Source organism: Panulirus ornatus, chromosome 28 (genome assembly GCF_036320965.1).
Source record: "Panulirus ornatus isolate Po-2019 chromosome 28, ASM3632096v1, whole genome shotgun sequence".
Taxonomy (NCBI): Eukaryota; Metazoa; Arthropoda; class Malacostraca; order Decapoda; family Palinuridae; genus Panulirus; species Panulirus ornatus.
Window position 1 is genome coordinate 6,730,120 of NC_092251.1, and position 13,773 is coordinate 6,743,892.

General features: G+C 38.6%; 1 protein-coding gene and 1 long non-coding RNA gene across 11 annotated transcripts in view; both read right to left on the reverse strand.

The window, feature by feature from the left end:
• The window catches only part of put (activin A receptor type 2 punt), a 77,813-nt gene that overhangs the window by 47,625 nt on the left and 16,415 nt on the right, over nt 1-13,773 (reverse strand). For all 10 annotated transcript variants that reach the window (XM_071678629.1, XM_071678631.1, XM_071678628.1 and 7 more), the window contains 4 exons: nt 12,741-12,934; nt 3,431-3,614; nt 1,837-1,952; nt 285-458 (listed from right to left, as the gene is read on the reverse strand). In XM_071678629.1, the coding sequence (XP_071534730.1) occupies nt 285-458; nt 1,837-1,952; nt 3,431-3,614; nt 12,741-12,934 (668 nt within the window). The remainder of the gene's footprint in view (nt 1-284; nt 459-1,836; nt 1,953-3,430; nt 3,615-12,740; nt 12,935-13,773) is intronic.
• On the reverse strand, nt 6,373-9,383 carry LOC139757806 (uncharacterized). The gene is made up of 2 exons (XR_011714707.1): nt 8,323-9,383; nt 6,373-7,964 (listed from the first exon to the last, which is right to left on the reverse strand). It is a non-coding gene; the product is annotated as an uncharacterized lncRNA (long non-coding RNA).

The window sequence follows — 13,773 nt, forward strand, 5'->3', positions numbered from 1 at the left end:
GTTAATTTATGTAAATCTTAGGACTCTCATAACCTGCAGTGTGAGTGCCATTGATCTGTAGTTTTTTATGACTGATCTGCTTCCTTTTTTGTGAACTTACACAAGTGGTGCACACAATACTCTTGCCCTCATAATTCACATTCACATATTCATACTAACATGACATCACTATAATATGATATTCAATAAATGTACATCTTATTTTCCTTCAAAGGATGTGTGAATTCAACTAAAGATACTAAAAGTTAAGACTGGTTACCCAACATATTCCATAAATTTCTCACCTGGACTGGGAATATTTTGACAGCAACAACATCACTGTGTAGGTTAGCCTTCCAAACTGCTCCAAAACGTCCACGAGCTTTGATCTCCCGCAGTTGTATAGGTCGTAAACCCACGGGTGGAGAAGGAGGAACAAGTGCTGTAGAGTCCACTCTGGGCAACTCCATAAAGTTAGCCTGAGGATTGGCAATTTTTTCTTTTTTTCATTAAAACATGACAAACCTAGAAATACAAAATAAAAACTTGTCTATCTTTAAACTAATGAGACCAGTACAAGAAGTTTAGGTAAGTCTTACGCTTACTGTTAAGCCAACAAAGTACAATCCATAAAAATCATAGTTCATGAATACACCTATCTTTCTATCTATCTATATCTCTGATATATAGATACCCATTCTCTCCAAGAAATCCCTCATGGGGGTGGCCACAGCAAGTCTCCATAACTGGTAAATTCCAGTGCCACTTCTTAGACTTTAGTGCCTCAACCTTAACAAACCACTGGCAGAGGACAACTCTGGCACAGTATTTTCAGAGGCCCCTGCCTATAGTTCCAACCAACTACTACTACCTAATGTTCCCAACTACTACTTCTACCTAATGCTTCTGCTAATGTTCCTACCTACTACTTCTATCTACAGCTCATACCATTTTGACAAAAGGAAAGGCTAGTGCATAGCATTCATCACAGGAAAATCTAGAGTTACAAAGAATGAGTTGTGAGTTAAGTATTGTCAAGTGTTTTGTGTGACAAGGAGAGACTGTATGTTTGTGTACAAAATGTCAGCAGTCCATGTGGAGGTGAAGCAGTAAGAAAAGACTGCTACCTGGGTCGAAGAGAATAAGTCGACAACCACTGAGGTGCTGGCCCAATTCATAGCTGCCACTAATGCTCCTGACACCCGAGTGGGTTGCACCAGTAATATACCTCCCTGGCTGGTGGCTTCCTATCAACAACAGACGCTCCTTGATTTTACGATGGGGCTACATTCCAATAAACCCACCATAAGTTAAACATCATAAGTCGAAAATACATTTAATATGTACATTTAATATTGTACATCTAACCTACCAAACATCATAGCTTAGCCTAGCCTACCTTAAACGTTTTCAGAACACTTACATTAGCCTGCATCTGGGCAAAATCATCTAACACAAAGCTTATTCTATAATTAAGTGTTGAATATCACATCATTGTAAAGTCAATAAATAGTAAATCGAAGCATTGTAAGTCAGAGAGCATCTGTGCTACCTACTCATGACTACACCAAGCACTAAAAATACCAAACTTAAAAAACTAAGTACTCAAGGTACACAATTCACTTGCAATAGCTATATACACAAATCACAGTTTGCATTGCTGAACCAAGTCATGAATGAATTGCTTAAACATAATTCTGACAAACAAACTCAACTGTGATATGCATACCAGTATAAAAATTCACATGGTTTTCCATTTTCTCCTGTCACACTCTCACTTCAATCTCTTTTCTACAAAAACCTTTTTCTTATTACATCTAATAACTTCAACTGAGCAATGATTGCTATATCACTAACCATTTTACGTCGTCGGTAGAGGTAGAACAGTAGAGTAATGACGACGACAACAATGATGAGTGTGCCCAACGTCCAAGCAACAGTTTTGACCACTACATCCTGGTCTTGAGGAGTAGCTGATAATAGCATTGACATTTGTGTTAGACAAAATGAAAAAAAAATACATGTAAGGGATCACTGTCAATATCTTAAAGTTACAGAATACATGTGATACAAGTTGGTGGGAAAAGGAAAATGTATGAGCTTACCAAGGTAAAGATCAATTCAGGAGGGCCTGTAATAAGGCCAAGGACACGGCATAATGCTGGTGGTAAAGCATCCTTCAAAATTATATGGCAGACACAACTAACAACTCCTAGTAAATTACCTAGATATACCATGCACTAGATATCAAATTAATAAAATCATATTTACAATAAATGGAGTGAAGAAAAGTCTTTAAAGTGTTTAATAACACTATATTATCAAACATTCTGGTGTCGAGCTGCTTTGCTCACACTTTATATCAAAGTTGCGATGAGTATGGTCAAATGAGCAGAAAAGGATGTGCAGAAAAGGTTTCGACATATGGAGAATGAGCAAGGATAGGGTGACAAAGGATGCACTTATCAAAACTGGAGGGAAAATGGATAAGAGGGAAAAAATTGACTCGGAAGGATGAAGTAAAATAGATTTGGAGTGCTTGGGGCCTTAACATACAGAAAGGTGAAAGGTGTGCAGAGAATAGAGTGACTTGGAGCAATGTGCTACATGGGTTAACATGATGTCAAAGGACTGAACCAGGGTATTTGAAGCAGCTGGGTAACCTACAGAAACAGAGCTATGGTTTCTATGCATTATACATGAAAGTTAAAGAATGGATGTAAGTGAATGAGGCATTTTCTTCATTCATTCCTGGTGTTACCTCAATTAATGTTGAAAATGGCAAACACATATGAAATAAAGATAAGATAATATTTAGGTGACATAGGCATGTGATATTTTTCCTACCAATGGTGGGTCAATGCTGATGAAATCTATGGATAACTGATGAGGTCAACCCTCAACTGGGAATTCAAATGAGGGTGGAGACCATTAAATCGTCAATGGACAACAATATTAGTGAAATGTATATCATCAATTCATAAAAACAGTTTGGAGGGTTAAAACAAAGTTTCACAAGTATTCTATGATGGACTTAAAAACAGACTGCTAATCATGTTCACACTGGCAGGGATGGAATATCTTTAAGCACTGTGTACTTGGTGTACTCATCTACGTGCATGCAAATCTCATTACTAAGAGAAGTAAATCTTCTTTTGGTATTGCTCAAAATCATCCCCACTGCAGTACTTCTACAGAGTATGAAGGTTATTAAATAAACAAATTTTATATGTAAAATATTGTCATTAGTCTGGGGGCTATCATATTAACTGATTTAGTTAACTATGAAAAGTTGGTTAACTTCATTTCTATTACATGTCCTACGACTAGCCATTCAGATTTATAACACTGTACCAAATCTATTCTAATCTTTTTTAATCATGTTAATCTTAAACTAAAACACTGATAAACCAGAAGAATAGAGCTGAAGGATATAAATAACAATACTTACTTGGGGTGGTGCTTGGCAGTTCAGCCACTGGGTGCCAGGAAAAGTTATGGTTACAGTTATCATGATTACAGCAACAAAATAAGTGCTTTTTCTTTTCTGTCAAGCTACTAGGGGACTGAATGCTGATGCATTCATCTGAGCAGGTATTGTCATTCAGCCAGCAACCCTTGTATGTCACCTCCAACTGTAAAAGAAAATACATTCTTATTTTACTATTCATTAATCATACTTGATTGCCGTTTCCCAAGTTAATGAGGTAGTGCCAGAGAGCAAAATAAAGATATTCATATTATACACTGTTCACTTAAAATTGCATTTACCATAAAAGATATTCAAAATGAGATATCTTCCCTATCATATGCATACTTTAATATATACCAATTATGTTAAATCCATCAATGCCTCCTTATTACCATATACAATTTTTTCATTATAAAATACACCTCGCAAACGCGGGAGACAGCGACAAAGTATAAAAGAAAAGAAAAAAAAAAAATACACTATTACCCTGAAGAACTAATTTTCAATACATGTGTCATCATTAACTCTATTTCCATTTACATGAAAAAGATCATGTTTTAACACAAGGTAACACCTCTCCAAAAAAAAATATTTTGAAAACCTAGGGGAGAAAAAGGCCTCTCAAACATCCCATATAATAAAAAGAGCAATGCAGAAGCCAGGTCAGCAAAGTAAAACATGTTACAGAACATCAGGTCATCTTCTGTCTGGGTTACCTATCTTTTCTGCCTTCTCTTTTTCCTGCACAACAGCAGCATACCAATTTCCACATATCAAGTTACTGCACAGGAATTGAGGAAGAGCAACATCATTTACTCACATCCACTCTCTAACTGTCATGTATAATGCACCAAAAACAAAGCCCATAACTAAAGCCAAAACACAGAGACCTTCATGGTTTCCCCTAACAACTTCAAATATCTTTTTTCAATCCAATGACAGCACATCACCACCTGTATTCCACAATGCTCCAATTCTCTTTATCCTATTTGTGCCTGTCATCCTTCTTCATGTTCAGGCCCCAATAACTCAATGCCTCTATCACTCCATCCTTCAATTTCCTTCTCGATATCCTCTTAAGTACTTTCCCTCATTCACTCTACTTCTGACACAAATCCTCTGTATCTCTTTATGACTTACTGTCCAGCATAAAGTCTGTTGAACAATCAATCACATAACATATTTTCAAAATCTCCTAGAATGTGCCCATAAACCAAGACTAAGCAATTATTTGTTGCAACCTTGATGATACACTAGTAACACATCTTATCATTCCCATAATCAGTCCAATTAGTTAGTCTAACCAAAGCGTAATCATCACTTTAAATAAAAGCAAAGTTTGAAGAAGACACACCATGTCAATTCATGTGCTGTCATTGAAGATATATAAATAATCATTCCCATAAAAAGTGCTTGTGGACTCAAAAGTAAGTTTCATGCTTGCATCTACTACAATAATGGGAGCTAATCTGAATGACTTTGTGGATTGGGAGATATATAAATAATACTGCAAGCATTGAGATAAAAATTTTGTAAGAGGATACTTCAAGCAAACTGTGCCTGCATTATACAAGAAAGGGGTTGTGAAGGTGACAAATTTAAGCCTGTTAATAAGTTACTCTCTTTATAAAAACTTCTCAGTGGTTCTAGTAGATTTCCCTCCACACTATATATTCAATCAGACCTTCTACAAGGAACCTCTATCAACAGTCATATGTCTTCTCCAAACTGATATATTCCACACAAAAAACATTCTGTTTCTCTAAGTATTTGTCATGCACATTCTTTAAAGCAAACACCAGATCTAAACATCCACTACAACTCCTGTAATGACATTGTTCCTCCCCAATCTGATGCTCTGTACATGCCTTCACCCTCTCAATCACCACTCTCCTACACAATTTACCAGGTGCACTTTATCGATCAATCTTTATCTCTGATGCCTGTCCCCTTTTGGAGCCTCCTTCAGGGGGTAGCCCTGGCAACAGAATCTCCATAACTAGTGAACTCCAGTGCACTCAACAAACTTAAACCTTTGGAGGTTGAACACTCACCTTTGTCCCCCTTACCTTTATACAATGGCACTGTATGTGCATTCTGCCATTCCTTATACACTTCATCAAGATACATACATACAATGAAAATCCTAACTAACTAATCAACAGTGTTGGGCACTGATAACTAAAAAGTTAACTTCGATAATCATAATCCGATAATCCCAATCTTAAAGTCTGATATCGATAATCCAACAATCTTAACACCTAGCCATTGGAAGTTAACGATATTCCAATAACAATAACTTTTAATAATAATTCAAAACATGGGAAAAAGCTTCAAAACCCATAGAAAATGCTTATCTATGCTAAATCCAAGAATAATTAAGCATTTGCTACTACAAGTTTTGCTGTTAATGGACTGAACCAGGGAATATAAGGCTTCTGGGGTAAACCATGGAAAGGTCTGTGGGGCCTGGATATAGGGAGCTGTGGTTTAGGTGCATCATACATGAAAGATAGAGACTGTGGGAACAAATATGGCCTTTTTGTCTGTTTTCCTGGTGCTGTCTCACTGAAGCAGGGGCTAATGATGCTGTTTCCTGTGGGGTGGGGTAGTGACAGGAATGGATGAAGGCAAGCAAGTATGAATATGTACATGGGCATATGTGTATGTGTCTGTTTTGTGTATGTATATGTGCATATGTGGGCGTTTATGCGTATATGTGTGTACATGAGTGGATGGGCCATTCTTTGTCAATTTCCTGGCACTACCTCACTGACAAGGGAAAAAGCGATTATGTATAATTTTCATAATTCATAATAAAAAATGTAATTTTGAAACCACTGTAACCAAACCAATACCATGAACTTAATTCTAATTTTCCAGATAATTATTATAGTGGGAAATGAAAAGGTAAGAGTAAAATCTAAATACATTTATTAAACTATTAAAGCATACTGCATGGTACAATATTCATAAACAAACTCAGAATTAGGAATTGGTCAACTCAAAATGTAAAAAAATAAGTAAGTACTAATTACGGACAAGATGATATAACAATCACATTATGACAAAGTCTTTTTTAGAGTCTATAAGTCACACTCATGCTATGTGCTGTTTGCCCTTCAGGAAGACCAACTTCTCAAAGTTAGGCCCAGCTGACAGTCTTGACCTCCTGGGCCTCAAGATGTCCTTGCCAAAAGAGAAAAGCCATTCCAATGAGGCAGAAGATGGAATGGGCATGTTGTACTTCAGGAACAGGTCAGTGAAAATCTCCTCCCCCATGAAATCAGAGTCGGCCATGCCCTCCTTTCCATCTGTGTCCAGCCAGGTGTCAGCAAGTCTCTTGGCCTTCTGCTTGACACTGGTACTTAAGCCAGCAGCCATCCACCCAGCAAAGAGGTCGTCAGGCATGCATGGCAGTGACAACATGCTGCTGTTGCCATTCCGGTCCCTCAGGGCTCTCTCCACCTTGTCCTCCATGGCAGCTTTGACAGAGATCATTGGGTTGCTGTCAAACCTGTGCAGCTAGTGGAGGCAGAACTTTGGGGGAAAGGCAGCTGCCAGCTGGCAATCCCAGTCAATCAGGTGGTGGGTGAATCAGGAGGTGATGGCTGCTAACAAGGCATTGACCAGTGGCTTGAAGATAGCCAAGCTGTTCCTCATGTTCCTGAGCTTCATGAGGGTGATGGCCACTGTAGAAAAGAGGGTTCCAAGGTATGCATTCTTCCCCTGGAAGAAGTTAAGAGCGATAGCCACAAAGGACATGACTTTGGCCCACTCAATCAAAAAAAAATATCTCCTGGTCACTGTAGGCTGAGAGGTTCTCCATATGGTTAAGGAACTGTTGAGCTCATCAACCTTCTTGATGACCAGGGAGTTGTTGAGGACGACAAATGAGTCGTACATGGCATTCCACCATGTCTTGCCAGGGACTACCAACCTCCTGCCCAAAGCCTTCTCAATGGTGTCACCGATCTGAGGGTTCCTCCCCTGGGCATTGAAGAGTGTCTGAGACATGACATGGGCTTTCTTGTTGAGGGCGTTGAAGGCAGTGATGGCAGAGCCTGTTTCCCTGTGGAAGCCCTTGCCTCATGGAGAGCCTATCTGCTTGTGGGGGCCCTTGTCTAAGTACATGGAGGACCCCAGATTGAAGATGTGAGCTGCAAACCTCATGTGGACTTGTAGACTGGGGTACTCATGTTCCTCAACAGGGAGTACACTGAGGGTTACTGTGTTGATGGCATTATCACCCTTAGCCATGGTGTCCTCTTTGTCTGAATCGGTCTCAGGCAGTCTGCTAACATTGTCAAGGTCAGGCAACAGGTCCACCTGGCCACCATACTAGGTGAAAGCCTTCATGAAGTTTGACCTGTTGTCGGTGGTTGTCCTGAACTTTGAGGCCTCATGGACATCACAAGTGTGGCGACCAGTCAGACGGGTACATGTGAGGACAGCATGCTTCCTGGCCCCGGGGATTGGGTAAATCCAGTGAGCTGTCATGCTGAGGAAAGATCTGAAACAAAGATTGATTTTTTATTAGTACACTGTATAACGCTGACTAAGGGATTATTGAATAATACACTGATGATTAAGTTCTATCTTGAACATTTGAAAATGAATGTTTAATTTATGCAAATTATCATAGAATGAAACATTTATGTACATTACTGAATTGTGGTTAGTACTGATTAATGGTTAACTGATTATCAAGTTTTATTTCAAACATTTTGAAATCAAACTGAAGTTCAATTCATGCCAATTTTTATAACAAGAACAGTAATATTCACTACATATGCATGATTATTTATTCTACTAACAACATCAAATGTACTAGTTAGCACAATAAATATTAATAAATAAATGATAACTACCTGTTGTGAGCAGTCCAACAGTTGGCCCTGGTCGTCAAGTACATCAGCCCATCAAAAGTGTCGATGAGAGCCTCCTTGACTACCAGTTGTTTGTCATCAACGCGCTTGCCCAGGGTGCGGCAGGACATGCTGACCCGAGTTGAGTTGAGGGTCCTGATCAGGTTAACAAACTCCTCAGACTCAACCACGTGAAGCGGGAATATGTTGTTGACAAAAAGACAGACTATCTTTTCACCACAACATATTGGTGTATGGCAGTGCCAATGCTGGCTAAGCAGCATCCCAAGGCCTCCCTGATGATGGGCTACTGGAACTTCTTGGTGGGCAGCTTGGGGGTGACAACGCCAGAGCTGTGCACATTGCTGCGGCCAGAAGAGTGATGGCAGTGCTTGCCACAGCCAGAACCAGCCTTGATCTCCTCCTTAAACTGGATGGTGAAAAATGGGTGGGTTCTCTTGATGTGGGACTTCAAATCATTAAGGCTGGTGACATGGCCTCTAAACCTTTTCTAGGTCGGGTGGCATTTTTGGCACTCGCAATAGACTATCTTGTTGTTGTCCTTGTCCTGATGGTTGAGAATGAAGTAGTGCTCCAGGTGGGGCCAGGCATTTTCAAAAGGCTCCTGGTCCTGGCTGATGGAGATCTGGCTGTCAGATGGCTGAGAAGTCTCCACCAGAGAGAGAGAGTCAGATTGAGACTCATAAGTGCCTGCCTGAGACAGAGGCAATCTCAATGTTGAGAACTTCATCTTGGTGTTCCATGGACCATGGTCCATTGTAGTCTAGTACTGTTGTAAGTTACTTATAGAGACCAGACAGTAAGAGGAAAGTTAGAGAACTGAACACCTGTCAAGATGATGGTGACACTGAACAGTGCTACTGGCTATCGCCAATATGGCTGAATTCACAGTGTGTGACAGAGTTGCTAGGTCTGTCCTATTAAGGACAATCTGTCCTTTTCTAGAACAGGTTGTTCTATCTATTTTGAGGAAAGAAAATAGCCTATATCTGTCCTTTTTTAAGTATTTCATCAAGCTTCATACATAATAATAACAAAGTTAACGAATTTTAGTAGAATTCTTTCCCTGCCAGATAACTGGCAACTGTCCAGCAACAAGATCCAAGGAGACATCTGCTTCCACTTGTAACCTTGCACTGTACCTGTTCAGTACAGGAACAGTATAGAGGAGGGAAGGGAGGGGAAATTGGGGGAGTCAGAACCAGATGGGAGTCAGTAATAGTGTGTCTGGTAGCCGAGTTATTACAAACATAAAATGTAAGGCTAAGATTAATCTGTGGTAGCTGCGTCATCACAAACATAAAATGTTAGGTTAAGATTAATCTGTTTTCAATATTTGTTTGTATTATTTCACAAACCATTTGATTTCCACCACTATACAGAAATAATAGAAATTAATCATTGCATGATAATGTTGGACATATGAAATAAATAATCAATATATCTAAGCTATATATTATATTTACACAACAAGTATGAAGTCTGTTGGGGATGAGAGAGCTTGGGAAGTGAGTCAGTTGTTGTTCGCTGATGATACAGCGCTGGTGGCTGATTCATGTGAGAAACTGCAGAAGCTGGTGACTGAGTTTGGTAAAGTGTGTGAAAGAAGAAAGTTAGGAGTAAATGTGAATAAGAGCAAGGTTATTAGATACAGTAGGGTTGAGGGTCATGTCAATTGGGAGGTGAGTTTGAATGGAGAAAAACTGGAGGAAGTGAAGTGTTTTAGATATCTGGGAGTGGATCTGGCAGCGGATGGAACCATGGAAGCGGAAGTGGATCATAGGGTGGGGGAGGGGGCGAAAATTCTGGGAGCCTTGAAGAATGTGTGGAAGTCGAGAACATTGTCTCGGAAAGCAAAAATGGGTATGTTTGAAGGAATAGTGATTCCAACAATGTTGTATGGTTGCGAGGCGTGGGCTATGGATAGAGTTGTGCGCAGGAGGATGGATGTGCTGGAAATGAGATGTTTGAGGACAATGTGTGGTGTGAGGTGGTTTGATCGAGTAAGTAACGTAAGGGTAAGAGAGATGTGTGGAAATAAAAAGAGCGTGGTTGAGAGAGCAGAAGAGGGTGTTTTGAAATGGTTTGGGCACATGGAGAGAATGAGTGAGGAAAGATTGACCAAGAGGATATATGTGTCGGAGGTGGAGGGAACGAGGAGAAGAGGGAGACCAAATTGGAGGTGGAAAGATGGAGTGAAAAAGATTTTGTGTGATCGGGGCCTGAACATGCAGGAGGGTGAAAGGAGGGCAAGGAATAGAGTGAATTGGAGCGATGTGGTATACCGGGGTTGACGTGCTGTCAGTGGATTGAATCAAGGCATGTGAAGCGTCTGGGGTAAACCATGGAAAGCTGTGTAGGTATGTATATTTGCGTGTGTGGACGTAGGTATATACATGTGTATGGGGGGGGGGGGTTGGGCCATTTCTTTCGTCTGTTTCCTTGCGCTACCTCGCAAACGCGGGAGACAGCGACAAAGTATAATAAAAAAATAAAATAATAATATATTTTTTTTTCTTTTTTTTTTGGAAGGTATTAAGAATATATGGTGTGGGAGGAAAGTTGTTAGAAGCAATAATATATATATATATATATATATATATATATATATATATATATATATATATATATATATATATATATATACATATATATATATATATATATATATATATATATATATATATATATATATATATATATATGTCAGTGCATTACACATGACAGCTAGAGACTGAGTGTGAATCAATGTGGCCTTTTTGTCTTTTCCTAGCACTACCTCATGCATGTGTTGGGGGGGGGGGGGGGGGGGGGGGGGTGCTATTTCATGTGTGGTGGGGTGGCGATGGAAACAAATGAAGGCAGCAAGTATGAAATGTACATGTGTATATACGTATATGTCTGTGTATGTATATGTATGTATACGTTGAATTGTATAAGTATGTATATGTGTGTGTGTGGGCGTTTATGTATATACATGTGTTTGTGGGTGGGTTGGGCCATTCTTTCACGTTTCCTTGCAGTACCTCGCTAACGCAGGAGACAGTGATTAAATATATTATAATATATAAACAAAAATATCTATATATATGTATACGATGAATCGTATAGGTACTTATATGTGCGTGTGTGGGCATTTATGTATATACATGTGTGTGTGGGTGGGTTGGTCCATTCTTTCATCTGTTTCCTTGCGCTACCTTGCTAACGCGGGAGACAGCGACAAAGTATAATAATTATAAAATAAAATATACATAAATGACATTGATGTGTTGTCAATGGATTGAACCATGGCATGTGAAGCGTCTGGGGTAAACCATGTAAAGTTTTGTGGGGCCTGGATGAGGAAAGGGAGCTGTGGTGCATTATACATCACAGCTAGAAACTGAGTGTGAACGAATGTGGCCTTTGTTGTCTTTTCCTAGTACTACCTTGCATGCGTGCAAGGGGGAGGGGGGTGTCATTTCATGTGTGGTGGGGTGGCGATGGGAATGAATAAAGGCAGCAAGTATGAATTATGTACATATGTATGTATGTATATGTCTGTGTATGTATATATAATGCATACGTTGAAATGTACAGGTATGTATATGTGCGTGTGTGGACATGTATGTATATACATGTGTATGTGGGTGGGTTGGGCCATTCTTTCGTCTGTTTCCTTGCGCTATCTCGCTAATGCGGGAGACCGACAAAGTATAATAAACAAATAAATAAATAAAATGACAATAGAATGAACAACAAAGTATATCAATTATATAACAAATTATAGTTCAAACTACAACTGACAACAAAGAAAAACAATTATGCTGAAGACACTAAAAACAAAATAAAACAAAGTTTCATCGGACAAAAAAACTATCTGACACTGAACTAAAAAATCAATAATAATCAATAATAAAATAATAAAAATCAATAATAATCCAATAAAAAAATTAACTTTGATAATTGTATGTTATAAGATTATTGCTTTAGTGCCCAACTTTGCTGATCAATAAACACACTCACCACCTTTCTTATGAAATTCAAAGGCAATACAATCCATATATGTATCTATTTCTATCCCTACCTCTCTTCACATTTTCTTCCCTCAGTCCAAATCATTCTCTTACTTCACTTACTCTCATTCTCTATACTCTTTCATGTCTTTCTTCCACCCTCAATGTTTTTCACATTTTTCTCACTAATTTCAAGCTACTTTCCTTCCACTGTCTGTCAACTATATCTCTTTTTCTCCAAAGTCTACACCAGGTAAATGCCAATTAAACTTCTTCTTCCCCTATTCTATCTCTCATCCCTCTCTCTCTCCTTACTTCATATCTCTACAAAATAGACTATTAGCAAGTGATAGAAATATTGCTTCTCAGTATAAAAATATAAAACTGCGGATTTTTACTAACCTTGCCTGAGTTATTAGTCCATAAAACAAAGCACTGATTAATCTTCTCTGGACTATCCCATACTTCACAAGTCTGTGTTGTCTTCCCTGAGCAAAGATCTGGCTGGGGACCTTCTTTTAAACATTGCGTACTATTGTAGAGTTCACAGTGGGTAACTCTGGGTGAGGGTTTTTCTACAGGCTGTGCTACACCTCCTGTGAAAATATCAGTCTCAATATTTTCAGACAGTGTGGTCCCCAATGTTCAAAATATCTATATAATAAATAAATACTGCCCTGAGACTATTTCGTTACTTTAATAATATAATATTAAAAAAAATAATGTCTGTTTACATAATCAATGTCTCTGATATAATTCAACAGAGTAAGCAGATGATACAGTATCTCATTTTAAAAAACTGAGGAAAAATCCAGGAAGGCCTGGCTCCCAATGTACCTGTCAAATAATTCTAAATGACAATAGTCATCAAAATAAGATTAGAGTAAGGGGAAATACTATAAACATCTATGGCAGAAAAATGTTCAAACATCTACCGGGAAATATAAGAACCTTTTGATTATGAACCAACCAGAGAAATTACTTTGTTCTTACGTTTAAGATCTCACCAGCTATATAGCTATAAATTACTTCAAACAAACCAAGCTGCAACGGGTCATACAAGTCTAAAGGCTGCAGTCTTCAATAGCCTGAAAGATTGTAGAAGCAACATAGTGTAATCCTAGACCAAGTTGTGAAACCAGAAACAAGCCTTCAATATCAATATCTACAAGAAAAAAGCCTTTAAAATCAGTATCAATAATATATATGAGGGAAAGCAGATTACCCACTAAAATTATTTTAGTGTACCAAATTGTAAATAACTTTGTTTCTATCAATGATTAAGAGAATGAAAATTCTCTATTTCAAGGGAATTCTCAAGCATGAAAAAGCAATGCACCAATATTTCAACAGAAATATCAATAAATACTCAATCACTTAGCTATGGAACAATCAGTGGGCAGACAAACTGTCTGCTCAGAGGTTAGTTTCAAAA